This window comes from Suncus etruscus, chromosome 17 (genome assembly GCF_024139225.1).
Source record: "Suncus etruscus isolate mSunEtr1 chromosome 17, mSunEtr1.pri.cur, whole genome shotgun sequence".
Lineage (NCBI taxonomy): Eukaryota > Metazoa > Chordata > Mammalia > Eulipotyphla > Soricidae > Suncus > Suncus etruscus.
In genome coordinates, this window is record NC_064864.1 from 49298301 (window position 1) to 49314200 (window position 15900).

Below are 15900 nucleotides of genomic sequence, written 5' to 3' on the forward strand. Positions count from 1 at the left end.
GAAAGTTAAATCAGCCATGATGCCATCACAGCATATGAAGAACAAAATAAAACCAATTTGAAAAACAAACTTAGTTCCTGCCATTCTCTGGCACAGAACTTGGGCCTGCCACTCTGGGACCAAGTGTTCCCTTTCAGCAATTTGTTTGCTATGGCTCAGAGTCCTTCCTGGCAGGCAAGATGGCCCACTCCCTCCCATCTCTGCTGGCACTCTATTGGCCCTGCTGCCCTGCCTTCTTGGCCCCTGGAATTCTTAGGGACTCAGCCAGATGGACAAAACATCAGATATTCAGGGACAGAAGGAATTATGCTTCTCTTGCAAAGAATGGACATTGTTTTGCACAGCACCAACCACTGGGAATAATGACACATACTGAGTGTGCAGAGGAGGGGAAGGGGAGCACCTACACCACTGAAAACTGCAGAAGGTAACATGAAAGTAGTAAAGAAACAGTTGTTAAGGTGGGAAGAAAATTGCCTGATGCTGAGAGATGGGAAGAGATGATGAGAGGCAGGAGGGCAAAGAACCAAAATGAAGGGCAATGTCATATAATTGGAATAATTCATGAAAACAAGAAAACTGATTTTTATATTTATCTACATTTTATATAAATATTCACTGAACTTTAAACAGTTTTATAGTAAACAGCAATATTCCCACCACATATAATTTCACATTAATATTTATGAGGTGTGCCAGAGAGCTAATGTAGGAGTTACAGTGCATGCTTTGCATATGGCTGACACTTGTTCAATCCCCAGGATCACTTGATACTCTCTTCAAAAAACACAAATATAGTCTTAGAATCCTATGAGCATTGGTCAGTAGCCAAGACATTACCTTGGATGGCCTGAGATTGCTGAACACTGCTTGGAAGCTCCCCTAAATATTTATTTTCACTAATATTTAATGTACTGGTCTTTTTAAAAATCACTTATTAGTTTATCCATTATCTATCCCCCATTTCTGTACATTCATTTCAAAGTTAATTTTTAAGATACAGATTGAAGCTCGGGTGATGCATCAAGGATTGGTCCACTTGTTTTGTTTTTTTGTTGTTTTTTTTTTATCTCCAACACTGAATGATTTTCTGAGCACTACCAGATACATATTTATGTCCTAAGTGTTTCAGCTTGTACTCAAGTTCAATATTTGTTAGATTTCCCTTCCCTGGAAATCACAAAAATGTATATTTATAAACAGTAAAATGTGCAAATCTAAAGAATCTAAAACTTTCTAAGTTTTGACAAAGTTCTATCCCTCGAACTCAAATATTTCTCAAGATACTATGTGGCCATCATTCACAGTGATGTCCCTTCTAGGTCATTTCTGTCACCAGTCTCCAGAAATAATTACTATATTTTTCCATCATATATTAGAATTATCTTTACTAAGAATTGGTATAGATATAACTAAACCATTTGAGTTGTTTTTCATGGATTTTGAAAATTCTTATAGTTTCAGGATTCATATTGTGCTTTTCAGTATTTTTTTTATGTTGACTATATAATATTATGCTTTGTTTACTTTTCTATTTATACACATATAGCCTCTTTTTCTTTTGGCTGTTATGAATATACTGTTATGAACATTTATTTTGAGCATATGTTATCTTTTGATTCTGAAATTATCATAACTTGAAATGTAGTAGCTGAGACATAAAATGTGAAATGGTGCGACTAATTTGGAAATATATCAAAATTTCTTATAATAAGGAAAAATTTTCCACATGGTAATATTATTTTGAATTCTACCAAAAATGAATGATTTTTCATTGTTCTGCATTATCCTAATATTTAATATTATCATTGTAAAAGGAAATATGTTGTTTCATTAAACTAATATAGAATTATAATACTTTATTTTCAAAGATTATGAGTAAGGTAAAAATGATGGTTATGTGACAGATGTAACCTAGGGTTTTTATTTTTATTTGGGGTATTTCAGGATATTTTTGGGAGAGCTTTGGCAGAGCTCAGTAATTATTCCTGGCTCTGTGCTGAATTATCATTACTATTGAGCCATTATAGTTGAGGTTTATCAGTGAAACAGTGTGCTCTATCTGTTATTTAACTGGGAATTCCTCACCATATGTGGATCATCATGAATTTACTACTATGAAAAATAATACTTGAACTCTATATCTTACTCTTTATTTGAGTGAGAAATTATAAACTATAGTCAGAAGTTTAGTTTATATCTAATCCTGTCTAATTCCAGCCATTAGTCTGATTATAAACTAGTACTATAGAAATGTAAAGTGGAATGAATCAATTTATTTCAGCCATTTAGTTGAAAATTTTGAGCTAGGTAGAAATTGTAGCTTTGTAGTAAGTAATGCCACTTTCTGAGGTTGCATGTACAGGCCACACTAGGTTACTATGGAAATATAGTAAGCCAATAATAAATGAAGAACTTTTTTTGTGTTTTTTGGGTCACACCCGGCAGTGCTCAGGGGTTACTCCTGGCTCCATGCTCAGAAATTGCTCCTGGGACCATATGGGACACTGGGATTCGAACCACCGTCCTTCTGCATGCAAGGCAAATGCCTTACCTTCGTTCTATCTCTCTGGCTCCAGAACTTTTAAGCATGCATGGGTATTCTGGTTCAGCACTATTCCTACTCACCTTCTTCAAGGGCACTAGATCTTTACATGCCAAACTAGCTGCACTATTACTGCCTCCTCTGTACTGTTCTAATACAGAGAGGAAATCTGCTTAAATATAGTTGAAGCATCTCTTTTGAGCTTTCTTAGAGCTAAGTCATAATGCTTCTTTTGCAAACACCAAAAAACTTGAGAAGACAACCCCCCCCAAGTGACCACTTTTGATCTCAGGAGTATTCTTCTCCTCAAGAAGCTCTTGCTTTTATCGAGCAAAATTCTTAGAAAAAACATATAATTAATCTTTTTCACTATCTATCATTGGGAAGTACCAATCTGTTAGGATAAGAACATAAAACAAAAATAAACAAAATCACAGATGTGTAGTTCATAAATAGTCTTCTAGCCCATTAAAAATTACTTACAGTGGAAAAAACACAGACATCATCAAATAAGCAAACAACAGACAACTGGTTACATGAACATAAGTACGACTTTATATATGTGTATTATACTACATGTGGGCAGTATTCCAAAAATTGATAATACAAAAGTTAAAAAAGGTTCATCTCAATGAAAGGTTTTCCCACTCAATGAAACACAAGACAAAAAATATCTGTCGTGGGGCATAAGAAGAAAAATGACTTTAGCTTCTGAAACCCAACAGGAGTAGATTACGATAGCTGCCACTTCTTTGGTTTATGAGTAGGAACTGAATGTTATCCAAATTGCATTGAGTCCCATTTCCTTCTCAGGACCGGTCATTTACAATGCATACATTTATTAGTCTTCCTAGGTACTGGATTTAATAATAATTTTAGTAAGATATGTAAAGACATTTTATGCTAGGTTACCCTGGGGATATGCAAGTATTGTACAGATTTCTGATATTCTAAGATTAACAGAAAAGTAGGAAATCGACATCTTTGAGGACTAAATGGATATTTCTATTTTTCTTTTAGCCTCTCATCACCTTGGACAGCAGCATTTCCTTCACATTCCTTGCAGAGGGAACCAATACCATCACTGTACAGGTGGCAGCAGGAAATGCCCTAATCCAAGACACAAAAGACATTGCAGTTCACGGTAAATCCTAAGAATTACTCTGGAAAACTTCTACCTTCTTAGCTGGCCTTCTGCCCTAACTTTAGGGGAAACCTCTGGCTGCTTTTGGAAATTTCCCTGACCAAGAGAAAATTAGAAAATTATGTAGACTTTCAAGACATCTTCAAACCTAACCTGTCCTAAAAAAAAGTCTAAAGTTGTAAAAAAATTATTCAGAGTGGTACATGTTATTTTTGTGATGTTCTGTATTATAGAATCAGGGGGCTCCCATTAGACATAGATGCATAATAATTGGAAGGGAAGATAAACCAAACAATTATCATAAGATTATTTAGATATGATACCTGTTAAGGTCTGACAACACACGTGGGATCCATTTTTGTGAGGATAGGTGCCAATGATTTCAAAAGCTGCATAATCATAATTCTTACTTTCTTCAGAATTTCTAACAGAAGAAATACATATAACTGATAAAATGTTCTTGATTACTGGTATTCTAGTATCATTAAGTGGAAATAAAACTAAGAATAGAATAACAGAGAAACTTTTTTACTTATTAGGCTTGTTTTAAATCAAATTGTGCTTCTTCATTAGTTAATGCAGCATTAGCTAGGCACTTTAAAACAAATGTTAGGGCCGGAGTGATAGCACAGTGGTAGGGCATTTGCCTTGCATGCAAATGATCTGAGAAAGACCCTGGTTGGATTACCGGCATCCCATATGATCCCCCAAGCCTGCCAGGAGTAATTTCTGAGTGGAGAGCCAGGCATAACCACGAGGTGTGGCCCAAAAACAAACAAACAAAAATACCAACTATTATTCCTGGAAATGTTTAGCATTTTATACAAAGATATACAGTGCTCTCAGATCATATTCCTTACTCCTTAAAAGCAGATACCTCTCTCTTTACATCTTTTCAGGCTTGATGCCCAGGCTTTCATATTGAACCCCTGAAAGTTTTATTTTTAAGTACAAATATTTACATCAAAATGTAAATTTAATACATAAAAGTATGCATCACATAGCTTCATATATTACCATTAAGTAAACAGACCTGTGTTCCAAAATGCAGATAAGAAGTTAAATGTAACCCACAAATTGTATCCAGGGTTTCAATATAGAGTTAATCTGTTGGGGAAGTTTATTGCAATATAGACAGAAGAACTTATAAATAGACAAATTAATATATATCATTCTACTCAAGTTCAATTTGGTGATACATTTTTGTTAGCTCAAAATTAGCAAAGACCTCCTTCTGAGGTTTCATACATCTTTCATTTTAATCAATATTATTTTGCCAAAATAGCCATTTCAGATCTCAGAAACTATAAAAAATGTAGGCATATAAAAGTATCTCCAGTTGCCAATTCCAACTTTCTCTCTCAAAACAAAACAGGCAAAAGTAAGTAAATAAATAAAATAAATGCACAAAGATTGTGATTCCCAATCCATTCATACTCCCCTTAGCATCACTGACAAACTCTCTTTCCTTGCAGAATATTTTCAATCCCAACTCTTATCATTCTCTCCTAACTTGGATTACCACAATCCTGATATTCCTGAGTGGAGGCAAGATATTGGTAATGTCATCAAGCGAGCTTTGATTAAAGTAAGTTGGTCTTATTTTTATCTAAATCTGTGTGAATGAAGAAAAGAACAAAGAGAGTATGATCTTGAATACATATCCATGGTTTAAAACTATAATTATACAGTTAGATAAAGATATATTTTTGTTAAACGAAGAAAGAAAAATAGAGGAGTAATGGAAAGCTGGGGGAATAGAAAAAAAGAAGAGAATTTGAGGAAGGAAACTGGCCTGTTATAGTGATTTTTTTTCTAAAGTAGGAATTTTAGCCCGTATATTGTTAATAAACCAGTAGTCCCCATTGCTGGACCTGTGCTGATATCATTAATTTATCTATTTTATTTTTTGGAGGGGAGGGGTTACCACATCCAGTGATGCTCAACGGATACCCAGGAATCACTCATAATTGGCTGGGAAAACCATATGGGATACCTGAAATCAAAGTTTGGTAGGCCAGAGGCAAAAGAAACATGTGTACTATCATTATACTATCTTCCAAGCCCCAAATTGGCCCATTCTTTACTTATAAAAGGTTTATCTTAGCCATATATTCATGTTTACATAATTATCACTGCCAATGGTAATCAAAAAGCTACAGCCTAGGAAACAGAATGCTATCAGGTTATATATACAGGATCCTTAAAGAAAGTTAAGTCTTTTGTTAACCCTCTGCTTAGTATAGGCACTATATTAAAATTATGAATAAAATTAATTCTGTTCAAATTAAATTATTATTCTTACATGCAAATAATCTGTGGTAGAGGCATGGCCAATATTTAAAAAAACATGAGGGAAAGTATTACTCACCCTCTTCATGGAAGTACAGGTTTAACATACATTCGATTTAGTAACCACATGTCAGCATGGTCTCTAGAGGGGATAGTAGTGATTTGTTGTCTATCAACATGGTCTTTAGAGGGGAAGGATGCATAGTAGTTAACAGAGAGTAGATGGTGTCTTTCAGGATAAATAAACAGCATGTGCAAAACCACTCACTGTTGAGAAAGCAGCATGTTTACTAATGGCCCAGCTGGAATGGCCCAGTTCCAGGTTATCATTTAACTGTGACTGATAAGGAGCTTGAATAGTTAATGCAATTGCAAAGTATCTGTGGAGCAAAAAGGTGGTTGACATACAGCTCACAGGCATTAGAAAATGTGACTATGCGACTAAAGTACAGTAGGTAGAGCACTTGCCATGCACTGGGCCTATCTAGTTTAAATCTCTGGCACTCTACATAATCACCCTAGACTGTCCAGAGTGATCCCTGAGGACAGATCCATGAATAAGCCCTGAGCACCACCGAATATAGTCTAAAAACATACAAAAATAATGTCACAAGCATTTTCTTACTTGGGAAAAATATTGTTAATATTAAATTAATATTTCAGACACCTACTCTAATAACAATACAGAGAAGGGACCCTGCTGGCTAGGTAATGAAAGGGGTGGAGAAGACATTTAATGGAAGCTGACTACTTCAAAGACCTCCACTTGTCTAAGTCAACCATGATAGAGATCCTGCAGTGAGAAGATTTAAAGACATTTTGGAAGTTGAATGATAGAATTGGGATCCATATCATAGGAATATTTTCTCATTTCAAGATTTAGTTAGCCTTACTCTTGATCCAGGAACCTATGTTAGTTTTAGGAAAACTGGTTTGATCTTCATTGTGTTTGGAGCCTCAGGAAAACAAGTGGGAAGTTGAGGAAAGCTGGAAATAGGGATGTAAATATGGAGAAAAGAGGCTCCCTAGAAGGTAGAGATGTAGGACTGGGACTATATCAGGCTTTAAATTGACCAAGGGCATTGAGGGGCAGGAAAGACCTGAAGAGGAAGAAGATGCAAGAAGGTCATATAAAAGAACTGACTAAAAAGAAGAATAAACAAAAGAAAGCAGTATAATAAAGCATTTCTGTGGTGAGATGTCCACAAGTAAAACCCTTTAAAATCCTTTCCTTTAGAGAAATAAAAATAAGACTGTTCTCATATACTTTTGGCTGTAAAGCATTCAGAATTGTGTTGTATTGTCTAATTGCATTGACTAAAATTTACAAGTTTTTAAATTAAAATAAGCAATTATCATAGAAATATTGAATATTAATAATTGGTCATGTCAGTTGATGACTGGGCCTGAAATCCCATGATAATGTACCACCCTTATATTTTATGGAAGGGGTGACATGATTCTAAACACTTAATCAAATCAAATTATCCTCTGCCTTCCTCTCACACAACTTTCTTTAGGGTGCCAAAAACAAATACAATATTTGGGTTTTCTAGAAAGCAATTCTAAATTATGTGATCTTCCAGTTTAGATCTTCTCTTCAGCCTAATTCCAATGAATACAGACTCATCTGGATCTCTCCACATTGTTTTGACTGACATGCCTGAAACCAATGTTCTCTGGGTCAGAGAGTCACACCAGATCTGGTTCTAAGAAGCTAACCTCTTTTTAAACACCTTCTTTGGTTGTATTAAGCAACCTGACTCTTTGATTTGATTTGAGCCTTTGATAAAAGGCTCTTTGATTCCAGCTAGTCATGATCATGCCTGAACCAGGAGGTATCTAGCCATGTTGTGTCCCTGCTGGATGGGCTTTTTGTGTCCTTGCTTTTGTTTTTTCTCTGCAAATTAGCTCCATCACTTTTCTTTATCACATCTCTGGGAGTTAATTCTAATCTGGAAACCTAGTTCCAAATAGGAATTAGAGCTGAGCAAATGGGAAACCACTAAACCTCTGCTTCTATTCAATTTATCTGAAAACTTCTTAGTCTTTGCTCTGTCGGGCATCTCTCAGAACAGTGACGTTGCCACAAAAGTCCCAGAGAACATATGGACAACCATGTATATAAAAAACAAGTTTTACTCAGATGCTTTAATTTAGGGACCAAATGAAGCTGGAAGAGCTTGGTTGAGAAGCTGATAGAGAGAATAGTGTAGGTAGAGATCAAATTGGGGGAGACTTTATAGAAGAGGTGACTATTTAGCCAGGTCAAATACAACATATCATTTTACAGTGGCAAAAGAGGTAGTTGTGCTTTTTTTCTTTAAATAATATCTTTATTTAAGCACCATAATTACAAAAATGATTGTAGTCAGTCATAAAAAAACATTCCCTATCACCAGTGCAACATTTCCAACACCAATGCCACTCAGAGGTTGTTCTGTACAAAATATTTTTTGGATGCATCTTCTTTATAGAGAGGAAGAGTAATGTTTTATTCTTTGAAGCTAGATGTTCCCAAAAGTAAGGTTTTTATCAAAAATAATGTAACTCTTACAAAATATTAAAGAATGCAAACATTCTCTCATAATCTCAGCATTTTAATGCTTAGAATTTTGTTTCATACTTCTATGCATTTTTATTTTTATAGAGCTGTAAACAAAGAAATAGAAGGAAATAGATTCACATGCAGTAGGTCTAAGTATATTTCTATTTTGGCTCATTGTACTAATTATCATCATAGTGGTAGTTTAGCATCCTGTCAAACAATTATGCCATTATTTACTTAATAATTTCAATTTTGAATTATTGCCATAATTTGCTGTTTCAAAAATGTATTTCTTCTACAAATGCCTTTTCTATATTTAGGATAATTTCTTTAAGATAATCTCTCCAACTTACAGTTTCTAAGTCAAGACTATGCATATTTTTTGACCTTAATGTAAATCTTTTTAAAAACAAATTGGAAATATCTGTCAATTATACAGCTGGCAGCCACAAATGAGGGAGTCTTTTCACTAAAACCTCACCAATATTAGCAATTTTAACTTAAAAAAAAGGCCTGTTTAATAAATGTAAACAAGTGCTGCCTTGCTTTTTTTTCCATTTGCATTTTCCCTGGTTTATGTCATCTTATTATTTCTCTTTTGCAGCCAGTCTGTTTGTATTTCAGCCAGAAGCTTTAGTCCTTTTAGTGCATAAAAATGGAATATAGGGGAGAAACTTTTGCAAATGTTTCTAGCAGAAAGTATTTTGAAAATAACATGTGTTATTAATTTACCTTTAATATAAATGTATAGAAGAGCAGAGGAAGTAGTAAAACCAAGCATTTTTTAACCTTGCAGTTCCAGTTAAAACTAGAAGGAACCTGTATGCCTACTGATATCAAAAATGGCACATATGAGGGGACTGATGAGATGCTCAAACAGCTGGAGCATATGAATGCAGGAGCCCCAGGCTCAACATCCTGCACTGTATGTTTCACTGAACACCTCTGGGTGCTGCTCCAATGTACTTAGACACGTTGATCCTTCCCCTCTGGGCAGACTATTCTTTTTGTTATAAAAGTAGGACAATTGGATCCTCAAAGATCTTACTTCCTTGCCTGAAACTCTGCAGGTAACTAGTGTCCCAGAAGAGCAGATTCTGGTGGCTGTGTTTCCTGGACTTCCCACTTCAGCTGAACTCTTTATCCTCCCTCCCAAGAACCTGACAGAGAGGCGGAAAGGCAATGAAGGTGACCTGGAACAAGTAAGTAACAGAGCACTCAGGGGACTCCCATGTCTGCAGCTCAATTGTAGGTCCACTTTGTTGCCAGCCTGAAAGTGAGGCAAAGTTCTTTTCCATGGGCCATTAGCTTTTCATTGACCAGCACCCAGGCCTGGACGAACCATCAAATTTATCTAAGATGAGCACATATGTACAATTACCAAAGCTTTCAGCCACCTGGAGGGGAAAAGCCACTTGTGATCGTTCATTCAAATATTAGCATCCCTGACCCATCCTGCAGTTCCCATCCTTTGACTTATTTGGAATAAGTGAGAGACAGGAGAGGCAGATGGAAGGAAGTTTCTCTATCTGCGTTTGGGAAAATGTGCTTCTTATCTTTAAAGCTCCTGGTCTGTCAAAGTTCTGCTTCTGAAGAAAAGAAATGAACTGCTTGGCAGTAGGTTTCTTTGGAGAGAGATGGATTGCCTCCTTTTGCTTTGACTTGTTTTGAAAGCTGCATTACAGAAAGGAACTGGGATTTACTATCACTCTCCAATGGGCCTGTAGCTCCTGTGATGTGTGCACTCTCCCAGAAGTGGAGATGACAGAGCTCCTGGCAATCCCTGTCACACATCCTCCTGGGGATGTTCTGCAAGCAGTCTTTCCTTTCTCTTCTTATAATGCTGTTGAGAAAAGTAGAAATACGTGAGAAGGGGATTGCTGAACACTAGCATGATTCAAACATATTAGCTTCCTGCTAAAAGGTGATTATTGTAGAATAGCTGTGTCCCTTCTTCTAGGTGTGCCACTCTTCTAGCTGTCTCCTCATCCTCATGTCCACCCATTGCTCTCCTTCAGCTGGACTGGGTGCACTGCAGCCTCCAGACAAAGCAAAGTTGACTATTGAAGTCAGCATGGAATAAATTCAGCCTCCCGATGCATCCATCACTTTTATAAGACCTCTTTATTCTGAAATAGCAAGTGGCATGTGTGAACTATATTTGGAAGCTACAATATCCATCCATTTAGATAAATAGGTAATTACAGTGATGAATAGCAGCTGTGATATTAAGATGAGTACTGCAAGATAAGAGTTAGGGACAACAGCCCAAGTCTGCCATAGCTTTCATGTGGGAATTACAGAGTGATTAAATCGATGTTATGTGTTTAAAGTCTTGCTGGGAGAAAACTAAAGAGGAAAAATTATCCCATAAAAAAGGAGGCAGCTTCCGGGGCTGGAGAGATTGTACAGCAGGGAGGGCAATTGCCTTATAAGCATACAACCCAGCTTTGATCCCCAAAACCCCACACAGTCTCCTGAGCAATACTGGGAGTTTTTCCTGAGAGCAGTGCCAGAAATAAACCTGAGCATTGCCAGATGTGGCTGAACATAAAACATAAAAGCATTAATTTTTTTTAAAGGAGGCAGCTTCTGTTTTGATATTTGTCTTCCATTGTCTTAGAGTATGTGGACAGGCAAGACTGAAGGTGGATGGTCATGCTTTAATCCTGATAACCTAGAAGGTTTACTTGATAGATTAACAAACTAATGATGGCTTGACATTTTACATTGAAACCTACCATGGGTCTTTCTATGGGATGTTATAATGCTGCTGAAACTGAAGTTGGAGCTGAACATCTCCGTTTATCAACTAATTCACTACATGACTTTATGTATACATGAGTAATTATACATGACTTTTATCCTTTCTATTATTACCTACAACTTCCATGGTTTCCCAGGTTTTCTCAGATTGGGAGAACTAATGTGACAAAAATCTTCCAGTATCCTATGCACTGATTGAGCCTGGTCATTTCTTGCCTAAAGAACTTGAGTTTTGCTATTCCTGTTCCCTGAGGAACATCCTTACATGTCATGTTCTCTCTTGGAGCATCTGATCTTTTTGGTTAATTTTTTTCTAGATTGTGGAACTGCTGTTTAATGCCTTGAATCAGAACTTGGTCCAGTTTGAACTGAAGCCAGGGGTTCAGGTCATCGTGTATGTCACACAGCTGACTTTAGGTGAGTACATATGAAGAGCTGGGAGGAAATGAATAAAGAAAATAGATAATTAGCAAACAAAACCCCTTGAATGCTTGAATATGGCCATGTGGCAGAACTCTTTCAGTACTAATAGTTCAGAAAGATAAATCACATCTTTCTCAAGACTTCCTGTGAGGTGACAGGAAGACTTTCTCAGAAGTGGTTTTGCATCTGAATTACCTCAGTGATATTAAGGAAAACCTATAGTTTCTTTGTTCCTTGACTAGATTGATATTTTTAGTTGCAGCTTTTGGGGTTCTATTAGCTAATCCCAGGCTTTCACAGCTTCTATAATTCTCTGAGACCCCATGGGTCTAGGTTGTGAGTCCAAATCAGGTAACTTCTGAGATTTTTTAAAGTGCACGTAGCCACTAAGAAACAAGAAACAACTTTAGTTGGTGAAAACAAATACAGAATCAATGAAAAATGCATATCCTGCTGGAGAAACCTGGAGAGGCTTTTGTTAATTCTTCTTATTAATATAAGGCTTTCTAATTATGGACATCCAGCAGATGTCCATGTCTATCCAGCATATTCATGTATATTCAGTCTATATATGGCTGTGAATATATATATGTCTATCCAGCAGATTTTTAGCACATTAAATTAGAGGCAGAGGTTAGAATATTTTATCAGTAACCATTAATTAATATCAGAGTTCCTCAGTGGACCTCCTGCAGTTATATTGACAGGAACTCAGCCCTTGAGAAAGAATATTCAAGGTATTCTATTTCCAATAGTTGGACATGCATTGCTGAGTATACCAAAAGCTACAGATTTCCCCAGGTGGGTGGATTTAAGGAGTTTAGGCTGTGGTTGAAAATATGGTTAAGATCTCATCATCTTAGTTTAGTTTTTAGTGGTCAGCTAGCACTCAGGACATCTGAAGATGCTTCCCTCTTTTCTGAACTGTGTACTTCAGCATCTACTTGAGCATTTCTCTTCTTTCCCCCTGACTAGCTCCTTTAGTGGACTCCAGTGCTGGACACAGCAGCTCAGCCATGCTTATGCTACTATCAGTGGTATTTGTTGGCTTGGCTGTGTTTCTGATCTACAAGTTTAAAAGGTAGGTGTTAAGTTTTCATCTCAGAGTAAGTTTTATGAAGGTTGATAAAAAAAAAATTCAGTAACCAATATTCTTAAACAATGCTCCAACTACGTGTAATTAAATTTTTGGAGCTCATTTATCATAGAAGTAAATCAAAACTTGTTGACTATAAGGGGTAAAATGAGCTTAAGAAACATTGAGGTGGGCCCGGTGAGATAGCACAGCGGGCGTTTGCCTTGCAAGCAACCGATCCAGGACCAAATGGTGGTTGGTTCAAATCCCGGTGTCCCATATGGTCCCCCATGCCTGCCAGGAGCTATTTCTGATCAGACAGCCAGGAGTAACCCCTGAGCAATGCCAGGTGTGGCCCAAAATCCAAAAAAAAAAAAAAAAAAGAAAGAAAGAAAAAAAGAAACATTGAGGTGGAACAGAATGGTAGCAAAGTAATAGGGCATTTACCTTGCATGTGGCTGACCCAGGGCAGACTCTGGTTTGATCCCCAGCATCCAATTTGGTCCCTGGAGCCAGCAGCGATTTCTGAGTGCAGAGCCAGGAGTAACCACCAGATGTGGCCCCCCAAAATACAAAATAAATAAATGAATAAATAAATAAGAAACATTAAGATTGTACATAAAAGTCATTCATGTTAATACTTTTATAACCATGTTACTTAAATCACAATAAAAATTAAAATATGTAACTAAACTCCATCCAACTTTTAGATATATGATTAGAAAAGTAAAGAGAAACCTGTAAAGCCAATTTAATCCCTTCAAGAGATATGTAAGGTGTTTCAAATATCATCTGAATTTCTCAAGTAAGATATCAAATATTCAGTAGCTATTTTTAAGATGAATATCTAGTCTGGGTGCTTATATAGAATAAGCCTATTTTCAAGCCTAGTCTGCTCATTCATATACACATACATACATACACACAAACACTGCATGCACAACATGATATTGTAGTGCTATTAATAAAATACCTTACATGACATTATAACTATATAGTATCTGTGTTTTAGTCTGTCTGAAAAGAAAACATATTCACCCATTTGACCCTTTTTTCTTTTGATAATGGAAAATGTATCAGCAATGCCAAATTCTAAATTATTTTGAAGCCAGAGGAATGAAGTAACAGAAATGTAATAATAAATAAAACACAAAATTTATTTCTGTATCATTATCCAAATAATATAATGCTTCTTTCAAGCAATGTATTTATTAAGGGTAGGAATTTTATATTCTTGCAGATTGTTTTTACTTTCAGCCTGTATGACTTTGGGCAATGCCTTCTCTATGCCATGGAGATTTTCTCTTTGGTTTAGATGTCAGAACTTCTAAACCTGGTACAACTACATAATCAAGAAAGCAAAGCTATTATAAATAACAAACATATCTGTCAAAGGTTCTTTATGTGTTCTAGACAGGCATATAATAGACTCAAAAAAACCTTTGTGAAATAAAGATGTGCATTTGTAAGAAGCCTGAACAAAATGGAGTCATCAGCAATTACTTATAGATGGGAATATCACTCTGAAAGCAAAACTTGGTCTTGGGAGATCTTTATAGATGCCTAAATGTAGCTTTTTTTTTTTTGCATGTTGGAAGAGATCAGTGATAATGGTGCTACACTCTAGCCAAACTTTAAAACTCTCTAACTCTCTACTTGTCTCAAGGTGAAAAAATTAAGACTTACTCACTACACATATCAGCATATAGCAGATCAAGAATCCTCCAAAATTTGCCCCTGAAAAACAGTAGAATTTATCTTCCTATTTGATTTATTGACCAGTATGTGAGTGTCTCTCTGCTTGGATTTAGACACATCTGCTTCCCTGCTGGCATTGTCTTTGAGGAGGAGGGAAATCTAAATTAAAAAGTCAGGATTTGATAAAGAAATGTTTTAGTTAAAGCAATACTTATCTATAGATGTGTTTTACTTGCATGCAAAGCACAGTTTCATTCATTCAAGTATCTCATTGTGGGGGAACCTTAATGGTTTCTGAGGTTTATAGATGAATGAAAGCATATTAATTACTTTCTGATTACTGTCCCCATTATTTGTGGGTACAAGGCCCCAAAAGGGCTACATAAACAGATTATCTTGCTGTTATGTACAATTCTTCTCTGCTTCTATGTTGCCTTTGCTTTGTCTATTACTGTCTAGATGAAAATGCTCCTTACTCTGTACTGTTCGAAATAGTAGTTCATTTTACAATATAAAGCTGATTTTTTGGTTACATTAAATTATATTTAAATGAAAGTAGCTCCATTAACTAGCAAATGTGACTAACACAATCAAGGTTAATTCTGTTTATTTCTAGACTACTAGCCATGTTGGAGTTCAACCTCCAAACTTCTTGTAATCCAGTATTAACTTTTAAAATTACTTATTTATTCAGATCTTGTTTATTAGTGGGACTTAAAGATATTCCGTGAGGAAGCAAGAAAGGTCAAAAGGTAACATGATTGGAAACCTGATTAACACAATTGAGTTTCAGTAGAAGGGAATGAGAAGGAAGGCTGCTAAGGGAATTAGGGGAGGAATTTGGGCATAGTGGAGATGGAGATGGCTGCAATATTGGCATTATGAGTGTGACAAGCCATTATTAATATTTATCAATTAAATAGACAAAATAAAATTAATTTAGGAATAAAAATAAAATCACTTAGCCAATAAATAATATTCATCAAGTGCTCGTTGTGTGCCAGAAGTTGAGAACAGACTCAGTGACCCACATGATCAGCTAACATGGCAAAGAGAAGAGTTGCCATGAGTCCCAATTTTTCTTAAGTAAAGAGGACCCCAAATCTCACATTTGATCTTGTTCTTAATAATCACTATACTTTTCTCATCTCTCTGGTAATAGTATAAAAAGCCACCTTGAAAAGTAATCTGAAATATTATGAAATTTTCAAAATAATACTGTTGTATGAGAGAGATAGTACAGGGGTTAAAATGCATGACTAGCACAAGTCAACCTCAGTTCTACCGTGCTAGCACAGCGTACAGTTTCTTAAACATAGAACCAGAAATAAGACATGTGTACCACCAGAAGTGACTAAAAGTAGAATAAAATAAAATAATTAAAAATAATACTGTATCCCCTATTCTTG

General features: G+C 36.0%; 1 protein-coding gene across 1 annotated transcript in view; it reads left to right on the forward strand.

The window, feature by feature from the left end:
• SORCS3 (sortilin related VPS10 domain containing receptor 3) overlaps positions 1-15900 on the forward strand; it is a 721132-nt gene that overhangs the window by 699592 nt on the left and 5640 nt on the right. Inside the window, exons 21-25 of the mRNA XM_049790799.1 lie at positions 3566-3689; positions 5165-5277; positions 9600-9731; positions 11613-11712; positions 12694-12799. Coding sequence (XP_049646756.1) covers positions 3566-3689; positions 5165-5277; positions 9600-9731; positions 11613-11712; positions 12694-12799 — 575 coding nt within the window. The remainder of the gene's footprint in view (positions 1-3565; positions 3690-5164; positions 5278-9599; positions 9732-11612; positions 11713-12693; positions 12800-15900) is intronic.